This window comes from Panulirus ornatus, chromosome 21 (genome assembly GCF_036320965.1).
Source record: "Panulirus ornatus isolate Po-2019 chromosome 21, ASM3632096v1, whole genome shotgun sequence".
Lineage (NCBI taxonomy): Eukaryota > Metazoa > Arthropoda > Malacostraca > Decapoda > Palinuridae > Panulirus > Panulirus ornatus.
The window spans coordinates 20,482,169-20,507,747 of NC_092244.1; the positions used below are offsets into that span (position 1 = coordinate 20,482,169).

The following is a 25,579-nucleotide window of genomic DNA, read 5'->3' on the forward strand; positions in this document are numbered from 1 at the left end:
CTGGACTTAAATTCAAAAGTCCTTCCCATTAATCCAAGAATCTTGTTCACTCTTTTCAATGCTTCTATGCACTGCTTACTTGGTTGTAGGTCACCAATAATTACTACTCCCGTGTCTTTTTCCTCATTTACCTTTTGCAATTTAAGAAAATTCATACCATAGCTTACCTTTTGTTTATACTACCAATATGTAAAACATTGCAGTTGTTGATATCAACATTCACTTGCCACTTAAGAGCTCAGTCCATAAGTTTATCTATGTCAGCCTGTGGCTGCAGACGATCAAGTTTATTTGTAGATTAACTTCCCAGCATAGAGTCATCTGCGAATTCTGATATCTTACAATGCAACCCATCGTCATTAATTTTTTTTTTTTTTTGTCGCTGTCTCCCGCGTTTGCGGGGTAGCGCAAGGAAACAGACGAAAGAAATGGCCCAACCCACCCCCATACACATGTATATACATACGTCCACACACGCAAATATACATACCTACACAGCTTTCCATGGTTTACCCCAGACGCTTCACATGCCCTGATTCAATCCACTGACAGCACGTCAACCCCGGTATACCACATCGCTCCAATTCACTCTATTCCTTGCCCTCCTTTCACCCTCCTGCATGTTCAGGCCGCGATCACACAAATCTTTTTCACTCCATCTTTCCACCTCCAATTTGGTCTCCCTCTTCTCCTCGTTCCCTCCACCTCCGACACATATATCCTCTTGGTCAATCTTTCCTCACTCATTCTCTCCATGTGCCCAAACCATTTCAAAACACCCTCTTCTGCTCTCTCAACCACGCTCTTTTTAGTTCCACACATCTCTCTTACCCTTACGTTACTTACTCGATCAAACCACCTCACACCACACATTGTCCTCAAACATCTCATTTCCAGCACATCCATCCTCCTGCGCACCACTCTATCCATAGCCCACGCCTCGCAACCATACAACATTGTTGGAACCACTATTCCTTCAAACATACCCATTTTTGCTTTCCGAGATAATGTTCTCGACTTCCACACATTCTTCAAGGCTCCCAGAATTTTCGCCCCCTCCCCCATCCTATGATCCACTTCCGCTTCCATGGTTCCATCTGCTGCCAGATCCACTCCCAGATATCTAAAACACTTTACTTCCTCCAGTTTTTCTCCATTCAAACTCACCTCCCAATTGACTTGACCCTCAACCCTACTGTACCTAATAACCTTGCTCTTATTCACATTTACTCTTAACTTTCTTCTTTCACACACTTTACCAAACTCAGTCACCAGCTTCTGCAGTTTCTCACATGAATCAGCCACCAGCGCTGTATCATCAGCGAACAACAACTGACTCACTTCCCAAGCTCTCTCATCCCCAACAGACTTCATACTTGCCCCTCTTTCCAAAACTCTTGCATTCACCTCCCTAACAACCCCATCCATAAACAAATTAAACAACCATGGAGACATCACACACCCCTGCCGCAAACCTACATTCACTGAGAACCAATCACTTTCCTCTCTTCCTACACGTACACATGCCTTACATCCTCGATAAAAACTTTTCACTGCTTCTAACAACTTGCCTCCCACACCATATATTCTTAATACCTTCCACAAAGCATCTCTATCAACTCTATCATATGCCTTCTCCAGATCCATAAATGCTACATACAAATCCATTTGCTTTTCTAAGTATTTCTCACATACATTCTTCAAAGCAAACACCTGATCCACACATCCTCTACCACTTCTGAAACCACACTGCTCTTCCCCAATCTGATGCTCTGTACATGCCTTCACCCTCTCAATCAATACCCTCCCATATAATTTACCAGGAATACTCAACAAACTTATACCTCTGTAATTTGAGCACTCACTCTTATCCCCTTTGCCTTTGTACAATGGCACTATGCACGCATTCCGCCAATCCTCAGGCACCTCACCGTGAGTCATACATACATTAAATAACCTTACCAACCAGTCAACAATACAGTCACCCCCTTTTTTAATAAATTCCACTGCAATACCATCCAAACCTGCTGCCTTGCCGGCTTTCATCTTCCGCAAAGCTTTCACTACCTCTTCTCTGCTCACCAAATCACTTTCCCTAACCCTCTCACTTTGCACACCACCTCGACCAAAACACCCTATATCTGCCACTCTATCATCAAACACATTCAACAAACCTTCAAAATACTCACTCCATCTCCTTCTCACATCACCACTACTTGTTATCACCTCCCCATTTGCGCCCTTCACTGAAGTTCCCATTTGCTCCCTTGTCTTACGCACTTTATTTACCTCCTTCCAGAACATCTTTTTATTCTCCCTAAAATTTAATGATACTCTCTCACCCCAACTCTCATTTGCCCTCTTTTTCACCTCTTGCACCTTTCTCTTGACCTCCTGTCTCTTTCTTTTATACATCTCCCACTCAATTGCATTTTTTCCCTGCAAAAATCGTCCAAATGCCTCTCTCTTCTCTTTCACTAATACTCTTACTTCTTCATCCCACCACTCACTACCCTTTCTAATCAACCCATCTCCCACTCTTCTCATGCCACAAGCATCTTTTGCGCAATCCATCACTGATTCCCTAAATACATCCCATTCCTCCCCCACTCCCCTTACTTCCATTGTTCTCACCTTTTTCCATTCTGTACTCAGTCTCTCCTGGTACTTCCTCACACAAGTCTCCTTCCCAAGCTCACTTACTCTCACCACCCTCTTCACCCCAACATTCACTCTTCTTTTCTGAAAACCCATACAAATCTTCACCTTAGCCTCCACAAGATAATGATCAGACATCCCTCCAGTTGCACCTCTCAGCACATTAATGTATCTAAGAAAAAAAACCCGTCCCAAGACTAAACCTTGTGGCACACCACTTGTTACATCTAACCAGTTAGAAGCCTGACTATCACTCACAACTCTTTGTGTATGGCCACTCAACTAATTTTCCATCAACTCAAGTACAACCCCATCAATACTATGCAACTTAGTTTTTGCAAGTAACCTTTAATGCAAAACCTTAATGAATGGTCCTTTAAAATCTAGGTAAATCATATCAACAGGTGAACTTTCATCATACATGTTGATTACATCATAAAAGAAATCAAGCAGACTTGTCAGTAATTTTGTTGAAAGCCATGCTAGGCATTGTTTATTAATTGGTTATATATTATATATTTTGCTTTGTCGCTGTTTCCCGCGTTAGCGAGATAGCACAAGGAAAAAGACGAAAGAAATGGCCCAACCCACCCACATACACAAGTATATACATACACGTCCACACACGCAAATATACATACCTATACATCTCAATGTATACATATATATATACACACACAGACATATACATATATACACATGTACATAATTCATACTGTCTGCCCTTATTCACTCCCATCGCCACACATGAAATAACAACCCCCTCCCCCCAAATGTGCGCGAGGTAGCGCTAGGAAAAGACAACAAAGGCCCCATTCGTTCACACTCACTCTCTAGCTGTCATGTAATAATGCACCGACACCATGGCTCTCTTTCCACATCCAGGCCCCACAGAACTTTCCATAGTTTACCCCAGATGCATCACATGCCCTGGTTCAATCCATTAACAGCACATCAACCCCGGTATACCACATCGTTCCAATTCACTCTATTCCTTGCACACCTTTCACCCTCCTGCATGTTCAGGACCCGATCACTCAAAATCTTTTTCACTCCATCTTTTCATCTCCAATTTGGTCTCCCACTTCTCATTCCCTCCACCTCTGACACTTATATCCTCTTGGTCAATCTTTCCTCACTCATTCTCTCCATGTGACCAAACCATTTCAAACACCCTCTTCTGCTCTCTCAACCACACTCTTTTTATTACCACACATCTCTCTTACCCTATTATTACTTACTCGATCAAACCATCTCACACCACATATTGTTCTCAAACATCTCATTTCCAGCACATCCACCCTCCTCCACACAACTCTATCCACAGCCCACGCCTCACAACCATATAACATTGTTGGAACCACTATTCCTTCAAACATACCCATTTTTGCTTTCAAAGATAATGTTCTCAACTTCCACACATTCTTCAACACTCCCAGAACTTTCGCCCCTTCCCCCACCTTATGATTCACTTCCGCTTCCATGGTTCCATCCGCTCCCAGATCCACTCACAGATATCTAAAACACTTTGCTTCCTCCAGTTTTTCTCCATTCAAACTTACCTCCCAATTGACTTGACCCTCAACCCTACTGTACCTAATAACCTTGCTCTTATTCACATTTACTCTCACCTTTCTTCTTTCACACACTTTACCAAACTCAGTCACCAGCTTCTGCAGTTTCTCACATGAATCAGCCACCAGCGCTGTATCATCAGCCAACAACAACTGACTCACTTCCCAAGCTCTCTCATCCACAACAGACTGCATACTTGCCCCTCTTTCCAAAACTCTTGCATTCACCTCCCTAACAACCCCATCCATAAACAAATTAAACAACCATGGAGACATCACACACCCCTGCCGCAAACCTACATTCACTGAGAACCAATCACTTTCCTCTCTTCCTACACGTACACATGCCTTACATCCTCAATAAAAACTTTTCACTGCTTCTAACAACTTGCCTCCCACACCATATATTCTTAATACCTTCCACAGAGCATCTCTATCAACTCTATCATATGCCTTCTCCAGATCCATAAATGCCACAGACATATCCATTTGCTTTTCCAAGTATTTCTCACATACATTCTTCAAAGCAAACACCTGATCCACACATCCTCTACCACTTCTGAAACCACACTGCTCTTCCCCAATCTGATGCTCTGTACATGCCTTCACCCTCTCAATCAATACCTTCCCATATCATTTCCCAGGAATACTCTACAAACTTATATCTCTGTAATTTGAGCACTCACTCTTATCCCTTTTGCCTTTGTACAAAGGCACTATGCAAGCATTCCGCCAATCCTCAGGCACCTCACCATGAGACATACATACATTAAATAACCTTACCAACCAGTCAACAATACAGTCACTCCCTTTTTTAATAAATTCTACTGCAATATCATCCAAACCTGTTGCCTTGCCGGCTTTCATCTTCCACAGAGCTTTTACTACCTCTTCTCTGTTTACCAAATCATTTTCCCTAACCCTCTCACTTTGCACACCACCTCGACCAAAACACCCTATATCTGCCACTCTATCATCAAACACATTCAACAAGCCTTCAAAATACTCACTCCATCTCCTTCTCACATCACCATTATTTGATATCACCTCCCCATCAGCCCCCTTCACTGAAGCTCCCATTTGCTCCCTTGTCTTATGCACTCTGTTTACCTCCTTCCAAAACATCTTTTTATTCTCCCCAAAATTTAATGATACTCTCTCACCCTAACTCTCATTTGCCCTCTTTTTCACCTCTTGCACCTTTCTCTTGACCTCCTGCCTCTTTCTTTTATACATCTCCCACTCATTTGCATTATTTCCCGGTAAAAATCCTCCAAATGCCTCTCTCTTCTCTTTCACTAATAATCTTACTTCTTCATCCCACCACTAACTACCCTTTCTATTAAGTGGTGTTCCTCTAAAAACTTCCTTACATTTGGAATTTTGCCCGTTGCAAGCGACTTATTGAAAAAGGCAGTCAAGGGCTTAACTATCTCATTTTCGCCTCTCTCACGGTCCTCCGATACAACCTATCAGAACACGCCAGTTCATTCATTTTCATTCTGTTTATTGCTGTTAGTAGGTCTTCAATTTTTATGTCAACTTGCTGCAAAATGTTCTCTCCTATCAATGAAACTGGATTTAGGACATGAGTATTCAATCATAAATGCAGATGCAGAATGGAGGCATTTGTGAATCTTTTAAAGGAAAAGAAGGGATTAAACTCCATCTTAAGACAAAAAGGGAAATGAAATCTCTCTTAAGACAAGGAGAGGAATGGACTCTGTGTTTAGACAAGTTTAAGAATAGTCTGTTCATACAAGGAGGGGAATAAATTATCTGTTATAGTGTGATAGGCAGTGGACTTTGTGTTATGAAAAGAATAGAGCTTAATTTGTGTTAAAACAAGTAGAGAAATGGACTCTGTTAAGACAAAAAGAACTATGAGAGCTGTGTTAAGACAAGGAGGGGAATACACTGTGTTATGAGAAAGGAAATGGATTCTGTTTTAAGACAAGGAGGGGAATGGATTCTGTTTTAAGACAAGTAAGGGAATGAATTCTGTTTTAAGACAAGGAAGGGAATGGCCTCTAGTCAAGGAAGGTAATGGACTTTGTGTTAAGACAAGGAGGGGAATGGACTCTGCTTAAACAAGGAGGAAATGGGCTGTGTATAAACAAGGATGGGAATGAAATTTAAGAAAATGAGGGGAAAGAACTTTGTGTCAAAATAACAAAGGGAATGGACAAGACAAGGAGGTATATACACAATATGTTAAGAAAAAGAGGGGAATTGACTATGTGTTAAGAGAAGGAAGGAAGTGGTATAGAAGGAGTGAAACAGAATCTGTGTTATGATAAGGAGCGAAAAGGACTATGTGTTAAATCAAGGAAGGGAATGAAATCTGTGTATGGATTCTGTGGATTCTGTGTAAAGACAAATGGACTCTGTGTAAAGACAAAGAGCTAAAAAGACTTTGTGTCAAGACGAGAAAAATAGTCTTTGTGTTAGGAAAAGGAACGGTATGGAGACTTTGTAAAGACAATGACAGAAACAGACTTTAAGACAAGGAAAGAAATGGATCTTATGATCAGACAAGAAGGTCAATGGACTCTGAGTCAAGACAAGGAAGGAAATGGACTCTGTCCTATGAAAGGAAGGAAAAGATATATGTGGGAAATGGACTCTGTGTCGAGACAAGGTGAGGAATAGACCTAAGATGAGGAGTGTACTCTGTTTCTACAGATGTAGGGAAATGGATTCTCTGTTATGACAAGGAGGAGAATGGATTCTGTGTTAAAACAAAGAGATTATTGGACTTTGTGTTAAAGGAAAGGAGTCAGTGTAAAGACAAAGAGGGAGAGGTATTCTGTGTTAAGACAAAGAGGGATAATGACTCTGATTTAAGCCATGTATGTGGTAAGAGAATGAAGAGAAGACATCCTGTTTTAAGGCAAGATGGGAAATAAACTGTTTTAAGACAAGGAAGGAAACAGACTCTATGTTAAGAGAAAGAGGGAAGTAGGCTATGTGTTCGGGCAAAGAGAGACATGGATTCTGTGTTAAAACAAGGATCTGTGTTTAGTCAAGAAGGGTAATGCATGTTGTGTTAGGACAAGGAGGGACATAAGCTCGGTGTCATGACAAGGGAGGGAACTGACTCTGTATGAAAGCAAGGAGGGAATTTTTTCTGTGCTAAGTTAAAGAAGGGATTAAGCTGTGTGAAAACAAGGAGGGAAATAGACTACAGTTTTAGACAAAGATGAAAATGTACTTTAAGACAAGGAGGGAAATGGATTCTGTGTCAAGACAAGGAGGGAAAATTACTCTGTGGTAAGACAAGGAGAGGTATTGCCTCAGTGTTAAGAAGAGATATGAAGGGAAATAGATTGAATCAAAACAAGAAAAATTTACCTGTATTAAGACAGGAAGGGTAACAGACTGTGTTTAAACAAGGAGCGAAATAGAATCTCTGTTCGGACAAGGAGGGAAATGGCCTTTATGCTAAAAAAAGGAGAGATATGGTTTCTGCGATAGGGCAAAGGAGGGAAATGAATTTTAATTTCAGACCAGGAGGTGAACAGATCTGTTAAGACAAGGAGGATAATGAACTCTTTGTTAAGAAAAGGATGGAAATTGGCTCTACATCATGACAAGAAGGAAAATGGACTCTGTGTTAAGACAAATAGGGAATGGAATAAGCGTTGACACAAGGAGGGGAGTTAATTCTTTATGACAAGAAGGAGAGGATTTGACTCTGTTGAAAGAGGAGAATGACCTCTATGCTAAGACAAAGAGACAAAAAGAATGAGGTAAGACAAGGAGGAAAATAATCTTTGTGTTAAGAGAAGGAAGGGAATGGACTCTGTCTAAAGACAATGACAGAAACAGACTGTGTTAAAACAAGGAAGGATATGGATCTTATGCTCAGACAAGAATGTAAATGGACTCTGCCTTCAGACAAGGAAGGAAATGGACTCTATTGGTAATAGACAGTAGGCAGCCAATGACCAGGGAGGTACATTACCAGTGCTACCTGCTTGGGTATCGTGTGTGTGTGTGTGTGTGTGTGTGTGTGTGTGTGTGTGTTTTAGTGACAGCTGTGTAGTGAGCCAGCACTTCAGTGGTTGTCAAGTTGCACTCTTTTAACTCAGGTAGCTGTCTTTTCTTTCCGATTCCCCCACAACTGGACTACTGGCATTCTGTCCACAAACATACCATCTCTCCTTGCTGTACATAACACACGACAACACTTAATTCACACAACTCATTCTTTATAACTCTAGGTTTTCCTGTAGTGAGCAACATATGCCAGGCCTGCATTTTGGCAAAATGGTAAGGGCAGCATATAGAAGTAGTGGGAAGGAACATTTAGGCAGGAGCATGAGGTAGTAATGTTAGGTAGAAGTAACAGGTAGGAACATTAGGCAGGAGTTTTAGATAGAATTAGTCAGTAGCAACATTTGGTAGGAGCCTTTACAAACACTGCACTAGAGTTGCCCTCTGCCAATGGCCTGTTAAGCATAAGGCACTAAAGGCTAAAAAGCAGTGCTGGAGTTCGCTAGTCATGGTGACTATATTGCCATGGCTACCCTAGTGAGGGAGTTCCAGTTGCGTACAGGCATCAATTAGAGATACTAATAGATAGAAGGATAGAATGAAGAAAAGTAGGGAAAAGACATAAGTGATAAGACAAAAAGGGGACTAAATTCTTGTGTTATGAATCAGAGAGAAAAAGATTGTGTCAATACATGGTAGAGTGTGGAATCTTGTGTTGAGACAAAGAGGGAAATAGACTCTGTTATGACAAGGAGGGGAATGGACAAAGTGTTAAGTCAAGGAAATAAATGGATTCTGTGTTAAACAAGCAGGGAAATGGATTCTGTGTTTAGAAAACAAAAGAAATGGCATCTGTGTTAAAAGAAGCGAGTGAAATTACTCTAATCTAAGATAATGAGGGAAATGGGTTCTGTGTTAAGACAAGAATGAGAAATGACTGTTTGAATAAGGGAAATGGATTCTGTGTTCAGACAAGGAATGAAAGGGACTCTGTTTAAAGATAAGGAGGGAAATGGATCCTATGCTATGAAAAGGAGAAGAATGGACTCTATATTAAGAAAAGGAGGGGTATGGACTCTGAGTTACGATAAGGAAATGAATGACCTCTGCTTTAAGCTAGGGGAAGAGATGAATTCTTTGTTAAGACAAGGAGGGTAACAGACTCAATGTTAAGACAAGTAGGGGACTGGACTTAGTGTCAAGAAAGGAGGGGAATGGACTCTAATTCTAGATACGAAGGGAGATGGATTCTCTGTTATGACAAGGAGGATGGATTCTCTGATAAGACAGAGATGAATGGAATTTGCATTAAAACATAAAGGGGAATGGACTCTGTGTTCAAGCAATGAGAAAAATGGACTCTGTTAAAGCAAGGAAGTGAAATGACTAATTCAAGATGAAGGAAATGGAGTCTGTGTTAAGACCGGGAGAGAAATAGACTCTTGTTTTGAGATAAAGTGGGAAACTGATTCTGAACTTAGACAAGGAAGGGTATGGCCTCTGTGTTGAGAGGAGGAGGAAAAGGGGCTCTGAGCTGAGAAGAGGAGAGGAATGGACTGTTTTAACATACGGAAGGAAATGAATTCTGTGTTATGACGAGAAAGATAATGGATTCTGTGTTAAGACACAGAGATCAAAGGATTCCGTGATAAAACAAAGAGGTGAATGGATTCTATATTAAAAAAAAGGAGAGAAATGTGCTCTGTTTTAAGACAAGGAATTAAAGGGGCCCCATCTTAAGATGAGGAGGGAAAACAAATTCTGTATTAAGACAAGGAAGGGAATGAACTCTGTGTTACGAAAAGGAAAGCAATGGAAATTGTGTTAAGACAAAGAGGGGAATGGATTCTGTGCTTAGACAAGGAGGGGTATGGAATATGTGTTAAGACAAGAAGAAAAATGGATGCCATTTTATGATAAGGAGGATTCTTTGATAAAACATGGAGGTGAATGGCCTCTGTTTAAAGATAAGGATGGAAGGGGGATTCTGTTTTAAGATAAGGAAGGCAATGGACTCTGTATTAAGATAAGGAAGGCAATGGACTCTGTGTTAAGACATGGTGGGCAATGGACCCTGTGTTTAGGTAAGAAGGGAAATATTAAGACAAGGAGTTGAATGGAGACTGTGCTAAGAAAAGGAGATGAATGGACTCTGCATTTAGACAAGGACATGAACAGATTCTTTTTAGAGAGAACACAAAAAAACAGATTCTGTGTTATAACAAGGAAGGGAATTGACACTGTGTTAAGATAAGGAGATGAATAGACTATTAACACAAGTGGGTGACGGACTCTGTGCTCTGGCAAAGAGGGACATGGACTTTGAGTTCAGAAAAGCTGATGAATGGACTCTATTTAACAAAGATAATCAGGCATACTGATTCTGTGGCAAGACATAGATGAGAATGGCCCTTGTGTTAAAAGGAAGAGAGAAATGCTTTCTGTGTTAAGATAAGGTGGGTATTGGATTTTGAGTTAAGATCAATATAGAAATGGACTCTGTGGTAAGACAAGGAGGGAAATGGACTTTGTGTTAATACACAGATAGAAATAGATTCTGTCATAAAAAGGAGGGGGAATGTACTCTGAGTTGAGACGAGGAAGTAAATGGAGTCTACATTAAAACAAAGAGGGGAATGGATGCTGTGTTTAGAGAACAATAGAAATGGACTCTGTTCTAAGACAAGGAGGCGAAATGACTTTGTTTTAAAATAAGAAGGGAAGTGGATTCTTAGTTAGACAAGGAAGGGGATGGATTCTATAATGAGGCAAGGAAAGGGATGCTCTGTTAAGACAGGGATGTGAATGGACTCTGTCTTAAGATAAGGAAGGAAATGGATTTTGTGGTAATGCAAAGGACTCACAGGGAAATACATTCAGCACTGAGCCAAGAATCACAAAAGACTACGTTTTCAGATGAGGATGGAAATGGACTCTGTTTAAAGATAAAGGCAAAAGAATCTGTGTTCAGACAACGAAGGGTGGGTAGATTCTGTGCTTGCCAAGGAGGGAAATGGATTCTACATTAAGACAAGGAAGTTCATAGAGTATGTGTTAAAACAAGCAAGAGAAAGGCTCTTATGTTCAGAGTAGGAGGGAAATAAACTGTGCTTAAACAAGGAAGTAAATGGATTTTTTTTAGGGATAAGAGGGAAATGGATACTTGTTAAGACAGAGGGGAATGGAAACTTTGATAAGATAAGGAGATGAATGGGCTCTATGTTAAGACAAGGAGGGGAATAGACAATGTTCACAGTAAGAAAGAAATAGACTCTGTTCAGACACAGACATGAATGGATCCTGTTTTAAGTATCAGTGGAATGATCTCTGCATTAAGATGAGAATAACAGACACTGTTAAGACAAGGAGGGAAATGGACTCTGTTTCAAGACAACCAGAGAACTGGACTCTACTAAGACAAGGAGGTGAAATGACTGAAGATAAGGAGGGAAATGTATGGTGTGTTAAGACAGGGAGGGGAATGGACTCTGTTTAAAGATAGGGGGGATTCTAGTTTAAGAAAAGGAGGGAAAATGTTTGGTGTGTTAAGACAGGGAGGGGAATGGACTCTGTCTAAAGATAGGGGGATTCTATTTTAAGAAAAGGAGGGAAATGGACACTGTTTTAAGACAAAAAGAGGAATGGATTCTATCTTAACACAAGGTGCATAATAGACTTGTGTTTAAACAAGGAGAAAAATTATCAAAATTGTAAGGTAAGGAGGGAAACAGATCTATGTTAAGAAAAGAAGAGAAGTGAACTTTGTATCAACACAAGCAAGGGAATGGACTCTGTGTTCAGACGAGGAGCTGAATGAACCCTGTTTTAGATAAGGGATTCTGTGGTAAGACAATGAGGGGAATGTACTCTGTGTTAAGACAAGAAGGTGAAGTACCTCTTGCATCAAAATGAGGAGGAACATGGATTCTGTCTTAATATAAAGAAAGGAATGGATTATGTGTTAAGATAAGGAAAAGAATAGACTCCTTGTTAAAATAAAGATGGTACTGGACTCCGTGTTGAGACAAGGAAGAAAGCAGATTCTGTGCTTAGGCAAAGAGGAGAATGGACTCTGTGTTTAGACAAGGTGAAGAATGGACTGTTTAAACAAAAAGGGAAATAGACTCTTGTGTTAAGACAAGCAGGTGAATGGACTCTGTGTTGAAAAGGGGAGGGAAATTGCATCTATGTTTAGACATGGAGAGAAATGCCTCTGTGTGAAGGCAAAGAGGTGAATGGACTCTGGTTGAAGACAAGGAGTAAAAGGGATTCTGTGTTAAAATAAGAATGGGAATAGACTCTGCATTAAGACGAGGTGGTAAATGGACTTTTTTTTAACAATGAGGGGGAATGGAGTCTATTTTTAGACAAGAGAAATGGATTCTGTGATTAGACAAGGACGTGAATGAACTCTTTTTCTTTAAATAAGAAGGGAAATGGACTGTGCATTAAGACAAGGATGGAAATGGACTTTTTGTTAAAAACTGGAGGGCAATGGACTTGCATTAGGGCAAGCAGTAAAATGGCTTCTATGTTAAGATAACAAGGTCAACGACTCTAAGAGTATGAGGGAAATGAATTCTGTGTTAAGGTGAATAAACTTTGACTGAAGATAAGAAGGAAAATGGATTCTGTGTTAAGAAAAGGGGGGAAATGGACTCTGCATTAGGACAGGGAGGGAAATGGACTCTGTGTTAACACAAGGAAGGGAATGGACTCTGTTTAGAAAAGTTGGAGAACAGACTCTGTGTTCAGACAAGGATGTTAAGACAAGAATGTGAATGAACTCTTGTGTTAAAAAGAGGAGGAAAACTGTCACTGTTTAGACAAGGAAAGAAATGCCCTCTGTAATATGACAAGGGAGTTAATGGACTCGAGAAGAATGGATTCTGTATTAAGACAAGAATGGGAATGGATCTGCGTAAAGAAAAGGAGGTGCATGGACCCTGTGATAAAACAACTAAGGGAATGGACTCTACATCTAGAAAAGGAGAAAATAGCCTTTCTGTTCAGAAAAACAGAAAAATGGAATCTGCTTTAAGATAAGGAGGTAAATAAGTTCTGTGTTAAAACAAAGAGGGAAATGCACTCTATTAAAACAAAGACAGAAATAGACTGTATTAAGAGGAAGGCAAATGGACTCTGTTTTTTGATAAGGATAAAAATTGATTCTGTGGCAATGCATGGAGGGGAAATGGACTCTGTTTTAAGATAAGGATGGGAATGGATTCTGTAGCAATGCATGGAGGGGACATGGACTCTGTTTTAAGATAAGGATGGGAATGAACTCTGTTAGAGATGAGGAGGGCAATGGAATCTGTGTTTAGAAATGGATTCTCTGCTTAGATGAGGAGGAAAATAGACTGTGTTGAGACAAGGGAGTGTAAAGATTCCATAGTAAGATAAGAAGTCAAATGAAGTCTTTGTTAAAACAAGGAGAGAGATGGATTGTGTTTCAACAAGGAGGTGAATGGACTCTTTTCTCAAGACTGGGAGGGCAATGGACTCTGTTTTAAGATAAGAAGGGAAATGGATTCTGTGTGAAGGCAAGGAGGGGTATGGACTCTATTTAAAGGAAGGGAATGGACTCTGTGTTAAAATAAGGAGGGAAATGGACTTTGTGTTACGACAAGGAGGATGATGGAGTCTGTGTTTAGACAGAGTGAAATGTACTCTGTGTTAAAATAAGGAGAATGTACTCTGTGTTCAGAGAAAGGAGGGAAACGAATTCTTTGTTAAGCCAAGGAGGGAAATGGAATATATCTAAAGACAAGGAGGTGAATTCATTTTAAGGCAAGGAAGTGAAAAGACTATGATAAAACAAGGGGGGGGGGGGAATAGGCTCTGTAATTTGACAAAGCAGAGAATGGACTCTGTTTTAAGATAAGGAGGAAAATGGATTATGTTTTAAGGAAGGAAATTTATTCTGTTGCAAGACAAGGAGGAAAATGGAATCTGTGTTAATATATGGAGTGAAGTGGAATCTGTGTTAAGACAAGGAGAATGGTATCTGTGTTATGACAAGAAGAGGAATGGTGTTTGTGTTATGACAAGGAGAGGAGTTGAATATGTCTTAAGATATGGAAGGGGATGGCCTTGTGTGTTATGATAAGAAGGGAAGTGAAACTTTGTCAAGATGAGAAAAGGAATGGCCTCTGTGTTAAAACAAGAAGGGGTATAGACCTTTTTAAGGTATAGTACTGGTGAAGATAAACCATAAGCAAATGGACAATGAACTGTAATGAAAACTACCCAAATGAGAGACAGCTTGGGTTTGAGAAAAGATTTAAAGTATTAAATGTGAACTCTGTTTTTAATAAAAGACAAGGATGGATGGAATAGTTCTAACTGGAATACCAGAAAATAATAGAAACCAAATTACAATGAGGGCTGGTAAAGAATGCCTGCAGCATGGTTCTACTCTGAGACCATTGCTTTTCTTGAACTCTGTAAATGAGCTGCCAGAGGGATTGAGTTCCTATCCTAAATTTGTTTGTGGATGATGCCATGGTCATCAGATAAGTGAAAAGCAAGGTAGTTTTCATCAACCTACACAGAGTAGGTACCTAAACAATTCCAAAGTTGGTCTGATACATGGCTGATGAGATTCAATCTGAGTAAATGTAAAGTAATGAGGATGATACACAGAAAAAGAGGGACTTGATATGAATATTTCAAGCAAATATTTGTTTGTACAAGAGACTTGGGTGTAAATACTATTCCTAACCTTAGGAAAATTGTAAAAGAGACAAAGTGTCTGCTAGCAAATATCAGGATTCAAATATATGGAAAAGGAAAAATTCAGCAAACTGTGTATATCCTCAATTAAGCCAAAACTGAAGTATGCTTCTCAAGTTTTGTCACCACACTTAAAGAAGCACAAACGATCAACAGAAAGGGTTCAAAGAAAAGCAAAAGATATGATAACAGAAATAAAAGAGCCAAATTATAAGGAGAGGTTGGTGGTTTTGAATTTGCCATCATGGAAGAGAGAAGTGTAAGGAGTGGCCTGATCACAAGTTTTAAGTCTTTAAAGTTAACAGAGAACAATTATAAAAAAAAATGCAACAACCATAAATTAAGCAATACTCTTGTTAGAAAAGATATAATGATGTACTTTTATATCCAATAGTGGATAAATGGAATAAACTGAGCGGTGAAAATGTGAACATGGACAGCATGGAGCAATTTAGAGATATATGATACAAGAGAAAGCTCATGAGATGGGACTAAAGGAGCAGAGAACTCCCCCCCCCCCCCCCCCTTACAGTACAAATAGTTCTTACATACAAAATGTTTATTCCCTTATAATACACCTCACATGTCTCACAAAATCTATGCTGAGATAAGCCGACATGAATAACAGAAAAAACACAGGATATGGGCAGAGGGATGCATGCAAATCACTTTACCACAAGGGATTACCTTAATATGATGATCAGCACGGCTAATGAACTTCACAACATCTTCTCCACAACCACTTGGATCCTGCAAGGCAACCATCAGTACCTGTTTTCAAAAAATGAATCTAAAGATAATGTATTGAAGCAAAATATGGAGTCCTGGAAGAATATGTATTTTGCATTTCTTATGAATATTTTTACATTGTATGATACACAAGTTAATTCTTAGTGTTTTTACCATAACTTCCACCTTTGCTGATAGCTTAATATACCTACCAAGGCCTAATGATCCTAATTTTGATGACTGTCCCTGCACTGGCTGACTGTTCCTTTCATGGTTGATTTCCTACCATGGTTTACTGGCTCTTGTTCGCCATTTCTCGCATTAGCAAGGCAGTGCCAGGAACAAATTAAATGATGGCCTTATTCACTCACAGCAATTCTCTACCTATCATTCGTAATGCACCAAAACTACAGCCCCCTATGCACAACCAGACCCCATAAACCTTTCCATAATTTCCCCTGGCTGCTGAATAAGTCCTAATCTAGTCAACTGACAGGAAGATGTCCCCTGTATACCTCATCACTCCAATTCACTCTCTCCCATGCATGCCTTACACCCTCTTACATGTTCAGGCCATGAACACTCAAAACCTTTTCCTCTCTGTCCTTCTATCTCTACTTTGGTCTTCCCTTCTCCTTGTCCCCTCCACTTCTGAAACAAGTATCCTCTTTGTCAACCTGCCCTCCATATGTCCAAACCATTCAACACATCCTCTTCAGTTTTCTCAACCATACTCTTATTAACACACCTCTCTCTTATCCTATTACTTCTTACTCAATCAACCATCAAACATTTCATTTCCAACACATTCATCCCCTTCTGCATCTTCTCATTTGCAGTCTATGACTCACATCCATAGAAGACTATTCGGATGAAAAACTATAATCTGAAACAACCATCTTTGCCCTCCTCTCTTTACACATATTCCTCAATGCTTCCAAGCTCTTTGCCCTCTCAGCCACCCTACTGTTTCAGTCACTGATAAGTCCAATCCCAAGTAACTAAAACACTTCACTTCCTCTAAGTTTTTTCAACTCAAACAACTTACAATTTAAAAATATTATTTCAGACATGGAATTCTTCTTACTGATGAGATTTCTCATTACTTGTCATTGAAATAAAAGAGTACAATGCAGAGTGAAACCCATTCATAGCTCCTTAAATGGATAAAAATTAAAAGCAAATTATAATAAACTGCAAGATATGTAAGCTTGTTGAAATTTGAAATCAATTTCATTCTGAAGCAGTTCTGCAAACCTGAAAGATAATCTATAGGATATCTCTAAGCAAAGCTGGGTTAGGATCTTCCTACTCTCAATATTGCCAGTGAGGAAGCACTGGCCCTCTTAATCTTCACTAACCACTTGTTACAAGCCTAACCTTGGCCAACCCAAGACCATAACACAGATAACATCATCCGACTCAGTCCTAGCCCCTAGCAGCTCTGAAGCAGCAGACTGCTAGCATCAACCCAAAAGCTGTCACAACTGGTACATAGAGAGGTTTTATGAAAAAGCAAGATAAGGAAATCAAGAAAAAATGCTCAGGAGACACCATATCAGAAATAAGAGGCTTTTCATTTTTCCAAAACCTACAGTTCTCTTCTCTGCAATCTATTCCTTTGCATGGAGGAGGAAGGATTAGAAAAAATTTTAACAAAAAAGTATAATTCCAAAAGCAAAAATAAATACTGTCAATGATCATTTAGACACACTGAAAAATTCCAAAAGCAAAAATAAATACTCTCAATGATCATTTAGACACACTCTCATGATGGAGGTATCCTTAAAGCCACAAAGGGAAGATCCACAACATTTCAACTAATCTAAACTAAGGTATCATCTCATGAAGGAAATAGATGAATGCCAAAGAATTCTTTTTTGATATCCTACACAAAGAGGTTTCTGAAGAAGACCAAGATACATGCAAACTTCCTCACATCATGTGCTCTTGCAAAAAGCCTAGGCTCAGCCAATTAAATGAGTTTATTAATCTACACAAAGCTATTCCTTACTGAAGGGGGTTTTGAGGTCCTGGGATACACAAATAAACAGGCCTGACAATCTCTGGTGAAGTCCAAAATGTCTAGGAGATTAATTAGGCATGAGGCCTAATGCTCTCTTGATGAAGTCTTCTAAGAGTACATGATAACAGAGTTATTTCTATAAATGATATTTATATCCTTTGCCATAAATTCTGGGATGTTTCATCTTAACCCATAAGAGATTGAGACTGTCATCAAAGAGAAGATTCTTGTATACAGACATAAAGTGTTACTGAATAACTCTCCTCTCAGAGGCCAAGGTTATAAAGAAATTTGAAAAGTAGATTGAGAAGCTAAATTGTTAGTAAACTATTAGACTTTAAAGGGTGAAGGACTTTTGAAACTTCCCACTTAGACTGTTATTAGGAGGCAGCCAGTTTCCTCTGTAAGAAGGCCCAAAAAAGTTTCTTTTCAAACAGGATTTTCAGATAATAACCAAAACCAAGACACAAGAGGTTCTATAAAGGCACTTTTACAAGATGTGCTAGTATTAGTAGCCTTATTCTTGCCATGAAAAAGTAGAGAAATATTGTGAACTTAAACTGGTGCTGTCTTTGAGCAGAAGGGTGACTGTTATGTAAAAGGTCATCTGTTAAGCATCCTCTAAACTTCTGTCTGAAGAACTGAAAATTCCAGAATCCAGGACTTAATGTTGGGGTCTTGAGCTATCAACAAAAATTTGGCACAGCACCATCATTACTATACTCTGAAACCAGAAAAAGTGTCTGTTGCAACTATCAATACATCTAAAACTGGATATACATATGTTGATAATACTGAATTAATTCTAGCAGTAAAGAGATATTCTTGGAATGCCACTTCCAAAGGATTCATTTAAGAATGTCCTTCCCTACAGACATTTTTGCTGACACTGTTCCCAATCTTGATGAGATATCTTCTCTGACAGAGCATACCCCTTGGACATCAAAAGGCTTGGAGAGAAAGATCTTTTGACTTAGCCAGAAAGAGAATCTTTTCCACTGACTTTAAAAGGGCAGGGATTTGCGAGAACCCCCTGTTCACTGGGCAACAACAACTGCAGCATTGTCCATCTGAAATAAAATTTCAGGCCCTGGACCCAAGACATTCTGGAATATGAGAAACCATGGGACCAACAGCTCCTTTCTCCTAATATGAAAGGACTTTAGCATCTCCATCAAATGGCCCTCACCTCCATGACTCTCTGAAGAACAAAATCCCCATCCCTGACTCATTGCACTGTCCAAACAATCAAAGGTCTCTGAGGCATGGTTTTATTTGGGAGGTCCTCTATATCAGCCTACTAAGCTGATGATTACTGAAGTTCCAAGTGAAGTTCTTGGAAGATCTCTGTCTTCTGTAGGCAAGAATTTATTTACCCTTTTTTGCCTGCAATCTCACCTTATCATAGCACAGGGCTGCCAAACTGAGTTTCATAAGAAACTGTTTTATGACCAAAAGGTATCCTCAGAATCTACAAAGTCCAAAACTCTGTCCCTGGGTAGAAACAGTGCCAGTCCAAAGAGATCCAATCTATTCTTAGCTATATAATGTTCTGCTTGGGAATCAAGTGGGACTTGACTAACTGAAAATAAAACCTATTTCTTGAAAGATGTTCCAGATTCCATGCTCTTGTCTGACATATTCCTCCAAAGAAGTTGAAAACACCAGAAGGTAATTAAAACTGAGGTACAGGTACCAGGATATAAAGGGGGAGGTAGACCAGCCACAAAGACCCAGCACATGGTGGCTGGTTTCCAGAATTTGCTCTGTTCAACTGTGGCTTCAATTCAAGGCACATGAAGCAACCCATATTTAGAGTGCTAAAAAATAATAAAAATCAATGATATGGAAAAATTAGGATCCTATTCCTAGGTATCAAAAGCACAGTATAAGGTTACAAGTGCAGTGTAGCTGGAGTGAGCTCACAGGTTCATTACAGGTCCATATCTTGCCTGTACTGCCAGGATACCATATTTCTTTGTCCCACATATAGTTTGTCTTTTCTTATTCATCCACAGTATAGAAGTAAATGTAAAGGAAGAACTCATATATGGCACAACACTGGACTAGTGAAATACTACATGGGGAATGTTTATTTCTTTCTGAAGACAGTTTGATAATTCAACCTTACGAATCTGGCAATGTTGTTTCAAAACCACTGTACTAGATCCACTGAATGCTGCTATTCATATAAGTTGGAACTTAAACAAAGCAAGAAATATGTATGAACCTACACCACTACACTACTTTAATGGTAATTGTACTATGCAACCTTATTATGGTTATGGAGACAGGTGAGGTGATTACATAATTTATTTCAACTTTATTATATATATTTTATTCATTTTGCTTTGTCGCTGTCTCCCGCGTTTGTGAGGTAGCGCAAGGAAACAGACGAAAGAAATGGCCCAACCCACCCCCATACACATGTATATACATACACATCCACACATGCAAATATGCATACCCATACATCTCAATGTACACATATATATACACACACAGACATATACATATATACACATGCACACAATTCATACTGTCTGCCTTTATTCATTCACATCGCCACCTCGCCACACATGGAATAACATCCCCCTTCCCCCTCATGTGTGCGATGTAGCGCTAGGAGAAGACAACAAAGGCCCCATTCATTCACACTCAGTCTATAGCTTTCATGTAATAATGCCCGAAACCACAGCTCCCTTTCCACATCCAAGCCCCACACAACATTCCATGGTTTACCCCAGACGCTTCACATGCCCTGATTCAATCCACTGACAGCACGTCGACCTCAGTATACCACATCGATCCAATTCACTCTATTTCTTGCCCACCTTTCACCCTCCTGCATGTTCAGGCCCCGATCACTCAAAATCTTTTTCACTCCATCTTTCCACCTCCGATTTGGTCTCCCACTTCTCCTCGTTCCCTCCACCTCCGACACACATATCCTCTTGGTCAATCTTTCCTCACTCATTCTCTCCAAGTGCCCAAACCATTTCAAAACACCCTCTTCTGCTCTCTCAACCACACTCTTTTTATTTCCACACATCTCTCTTACCCTTACATTACTTACTCGATCAAACCACCTCACACCACATATTGTCCTCAAACATCTTATTTCCAGCACATCCACCCTCCTGCACACAACTCTATCCATAGCCCACGCCTCGCAACCATACAACATTGTTGGAACCACTATTCCTTCAAACATACCCATTTTTGCTTTCCAAGATAATATTCTCGACTTCCAAACATTTTTCAAGGCTCCCAGGATTTTCGCCCCCTCCCCCAGATCCACTCCCAGATATCTAAAACACTTTACTTCCTCCAGTTTTTCTCCATTCAAACTTACCTCCCAATTGACTTGACCCTCAACCCTACTGTATCTAATAACCTTGCTCTTATTCACATTTACTCTTAACTTTCTTCTTTCACACACTTTACCAAACTCAGTCACCAGCTTCTGCAGTTTCTCACATGAATCAGCCACCAGCGCTGTATCATCAGCAAACAACAACTGACTCACTTCTCAAGCTCTCTCATCCACAACAGACTGCTTACTTGCCCCTCTTTCCAAAACTCTTGCATTCACTTCCCTAACAACCCCATCCATAAACAAATTAAACAACCATGGAGACATCACACACCCCTGCCGCAAACCTACATTCACTGAGAACCAATCACTTTCCTCTCTTCCTACACGTACACATGCCTTACATCCTCGATAAAAACTTTTCACTGCTTCTAACAACTTTCCTCCCACACCATATATTCTTAATACCTTCCACACAGCATCTCTATCAACTCTTATCATATGCCTTCTCCAGATCCATAAATGCTACATACAAAGCAATTTGCTTTTCTAAGTATTTCTCACATACATTCTTCAAAGCAAACACCTGATCCAAACATCCTCTACCACTTCTTTTTTTTTTCACACTATTCGACATTTCCCGCATCAGTGAGGTAGCGCTGAGAACAGAGGACTACGGGTTTTGAGGGAATATCCTCACCTGGCCCCCTTCTCTGTTCCCTCTTTTGGGAAAAAAACAAAAAAATGAGACGGGAGGAATTCCAGCCTCCCACTCCCTTCCCTTTTAGTTGCCTTCTACGACATGCAGGGAATACGTGGGATGTATTCTTTCTCCCCTATCCCCAGGGATAATATATTATTATTATACTTTGTCGCTGTCTCCCGCGTTTGCGAGGTAGCGCAAGGAAACAGACGAAAGAAATCGCCCAACCCCCCCCCATACACATGTATATACATACGTCCACACACGCAAATATACATACCTACACAGCTTTCCATGGTTTACCCCAGACGCTTCACATGCCCTGCTTCAATCCACTGACAGCACGTCAACTCCGGTATACCACATCGCTCCAATTCACTCTATTCCTTGCCCTCCTTTCACCCTCCTGCATGTTCAGGCCCCGATCACACAAAATCTTTTTCACTCCATCTTTCCACCTCCAATTTGGTCTCCCTCTTCTCCTTGTTCCCTCCACCTCCGACACATATATCCTCTTGGTCAATCTTTCCTCACTCATCCTCTCCATGTGCCCAAACCACTTCAAAACACCCTCTTCTGCTCTCTCAACCACGCTCTTTTTATTTCCACACATCTCTCTTACCCTTACGTTACTCACTCGATCAAACCACCTCACACCACACATTGTCCTCAAACATCTCATTTCCAGCACATCCATCCTCCTGCGCACAACTCTATCCATAGCCCACGCCTCGCAACCATACAACATTGTTGGAACCACTATTCCTTCAAACATACCCATTTTTGCTTTCCGAGATAATGTTCTCGACTTCCACACATTCTTCAAGGCCCCCAGGATTTTCGCCCCCTCCCCCACCCTATGATCCACTTCCGCTTCCATGGTTCCATCCGCTGCCAGATCCACTCCCAGATATCTAAAACACTTCACTTCCTCCAGTTTTTCTCCATTCAAACTCACCTCCCAATTGACTTGACCCTCAACCCTACTGTACCTAATAACCTTGCTCTTATTCACATTTACTCTTAACTTTCTTCTTCCACACACTTTTCCAAACTCAGTCACCAGCTTCTGCAGTTTCTCACATGAATCAGCCACCAGCGCTGTATCATCAGTGAACAACAACTGACTCACTTCCCAAGCTCTCTCATCCCCAACAGACTTCATACTTGCCCGTCTTTCCAAAACTCTTGCATTTACCTCCCTAACAACCCCATCCATAAACAAATTAAACAACCATGGAGACATCACACACCCCTGCCGCAAACCTAATATATATACCAGGTTTGGATGGTATTGCAGTGGAATTTATTAAAAAAGGGGGTGACTGTATTGTTGACTGGTTGGTAAGGTTATTTAATGTATGTATGACTCATGGTGAGGTGCCTGAGGATTGGCGGAATGCGTGCATAGTGCCATTGTACAAAGGCAAAGGGGATAAGAGTGAGTGCTCAAATTACAGAGGTATAAGTTTGTTGAGTATTCCTGGTAAATTATATGGGAGGGTATTGATTGAGAGGGTGAAGGCATGTACAGAGCATCAGATTGGGGAAGAGCAGTGCGGTTTCAGAAGTGGTAGAGGATGTGTGGATCAGGTGTTTGCTTTGAAGAATGTATGTGAGAAATACTTAGGAAAGCAAATGGATTTGTATGTAGCATTTATGGATCTGGAGAAGGCATATGATAGAGTTGATAGAGATGCTCTGTGGAAGGTATTAAGAATATATGGTGTGGGAGGCAAGTTGTTAGAAGCAGTGAAAAGTTTTTATCGAGGATGTAAGGCATGTGTACGTGTAGGAAGAGAGGAAAGTGATTGGTTCTCAGTGAATGTAGGTTTGCGGCCGGGGTGTGTGATGTCTCCATGGTTGTTTAATTTGTTTATGGATGGGGTTGTTAGGGAGGTAAATGCAAGAGTCCTGGAAAGAGGGGCAAGTATGAAGTCTGTTGGGGATGAGAGAGCTTGGGAAGTGAGTCAGTTGTTGTTCGCTGATGATACAGCGCTGGTGGCTGATTCATGTGAGAAACTGCAGAAGCTGGTGACTGAGTTTGGTAAAGTGTGTGGAAGAAGAAAGTTAAGAGTAAATGTGAATAAGAGCAAGGTTATTAGGTACAGTAGGGTTGAGGGTCAAGTCAATTGGGAGGTGAGTTTGAATGGAGAAAAACTGGAGGAAGTGAAGTGTTTTAGATATCTGGGAGTGGATCTGTCAGCGGATGGAACCATGGAAGCGGAAGTGGATCATAGGGTGGGGGAGGGGGCGAAAATCCTGGGGGCCTTGAAAAATGTGTGGAAGTCGAGAACATTATCTCGGAAAGCAAAAATGGGTATGTTTGAAGGAATAGTGGTTCCAACAATGTTGTATGGTTGCGAGGCGTGGGCTATGGATAGAGTTGTGCGCAGGAGGATGGATGTGCTGGAAACGAGATGTTTGAGGACAATGTGTGGTGTGAGGTGGTTTGATCGAGTAAGTAACGTAAGGGTAAGAGAGATGTGTGGAAATAAAAAGAGCGTGGTTGAGAGAGCAGAAGAGGGTGTTTTGAAATGGTTTGGGCACATGGAGAGAATGAGTGAGGAAAGATTGACCAAGAGGATATATGTGTCGGAGGTGGAGGGAACGAGGAGAAGAGGGAGACCAAATTGGAGGTGGAAAGATGGAGTGAAAAAGATTTTGTGTGATCGGGGCCTGAACATGCAGGAGGGTGAAAGGAGGGCAAGGAATAGAGTGAATTGGAGCGATGTGGTATACAGGGGTTGACGTGCTGTCAGTGGATTGAATCAAGGCATGTGAAGCGTCTGGGGTAAACCATGGAAAGCTGTGTAGGTATGTATATTTTGCGTGTGTGGACGTGTGTATGTACATGTGTATGGGGGGGGTTGGGCCATTTCTTTCGTCTGTTTCCTTGCGCTACCTCGCAAACGCGGGAGACAGCGACAAAGTATAAAAAAAAAAAAAAAAAAAAAAAAAAATATATATATATATATATATATATATATATATATATATATATGTAATACATATATAATATATAGGAAGAATGGGATGTATTTAGGGAAGCAGTGACGGCTTGCGCAAAAGATGCTTGTGGCATGAGAAGCGTGGGAGGTGGGTTGATTAGAAAGGGTAGTGAGTGGTGGGATGAAGAAGTAAGATTATTAGTGAAAGAGAAGAGAGAGGCATTTGGATGATTTTTGCACGGAAACAATGCAAATGAGTGGGAGATGTATAAAAGAAAGAGGCAAGAGGTCAAGAGAAAGGTGCAAGAGGTGAAAAAGAGGGCAAATGAGAGTTGGGGTGAGAGAGTATCATTAAGTTTTAGGGAGAATAAAAAGATGTTTTGGAAGGAGGTCAATAAAGTGCGTAAGACAGGGGAACAAATGGGAACTGCAGTGAAGGGGGCTAATAGGGAGGTGATAACAAGTAGTGGTGATGTGAGAAGGAGATGGAGTGAGTATTTTGAAGGTTTGTTGAATGTGTTTGATGATAGAGCGGCAGATATAGGGTGTTTTGGTCGAGGTGATGTGCAAAGTGAGAGGGTTAGGGAAAATGATTTGGTAAACAGAGAAGAGATAGTAAAAGCTTTGCGGAAGACGAAAGCCAGCAAGGCAGCGGGTTTGGATGGTATTGCAGTGGAATCTATTAAAAAAGGGGGTGACTGTATTGATGACTGGTTGGTAAGGTTATTTAATGTATGTATGATTCATGGTGAGGTGCCTTAGGATTGGCAGAATGCTTGCATAGTGCCATTGTACAAAGGCAAAGGGGATAAGAGAGAGTGCTCAAATTACAGAGTATAAGTTTGTTGATGTTGAGTATTCCTGGTAAATTATATGGGAAGGTAT

The 25,579-nt window shown here is 40.5% G+C and overlaps 1 protein-coding gene across 1 annotated transcript in view; it reads right to left on the minus strand.

Moving 5' to 3' along the window:
- Window positions 1-25,579, minus strand: part of mi (cyclin E-interacting protein minus) — a 348,571-nt gene that overhangs the window by 221,984 nt on the left and 101,008 nt on the right. Inside the window, exon 8 of the mRNA XM_071675810.1 lies at window positions 15,657-15,740. Coding sequence (XP_071531911.1) covers window positions 15,657-15,740 — 84 coding nt within the window. The remainder of the gene's footprint in view (window positions 1-15,656; window positions 15,741-25,579) is intronic.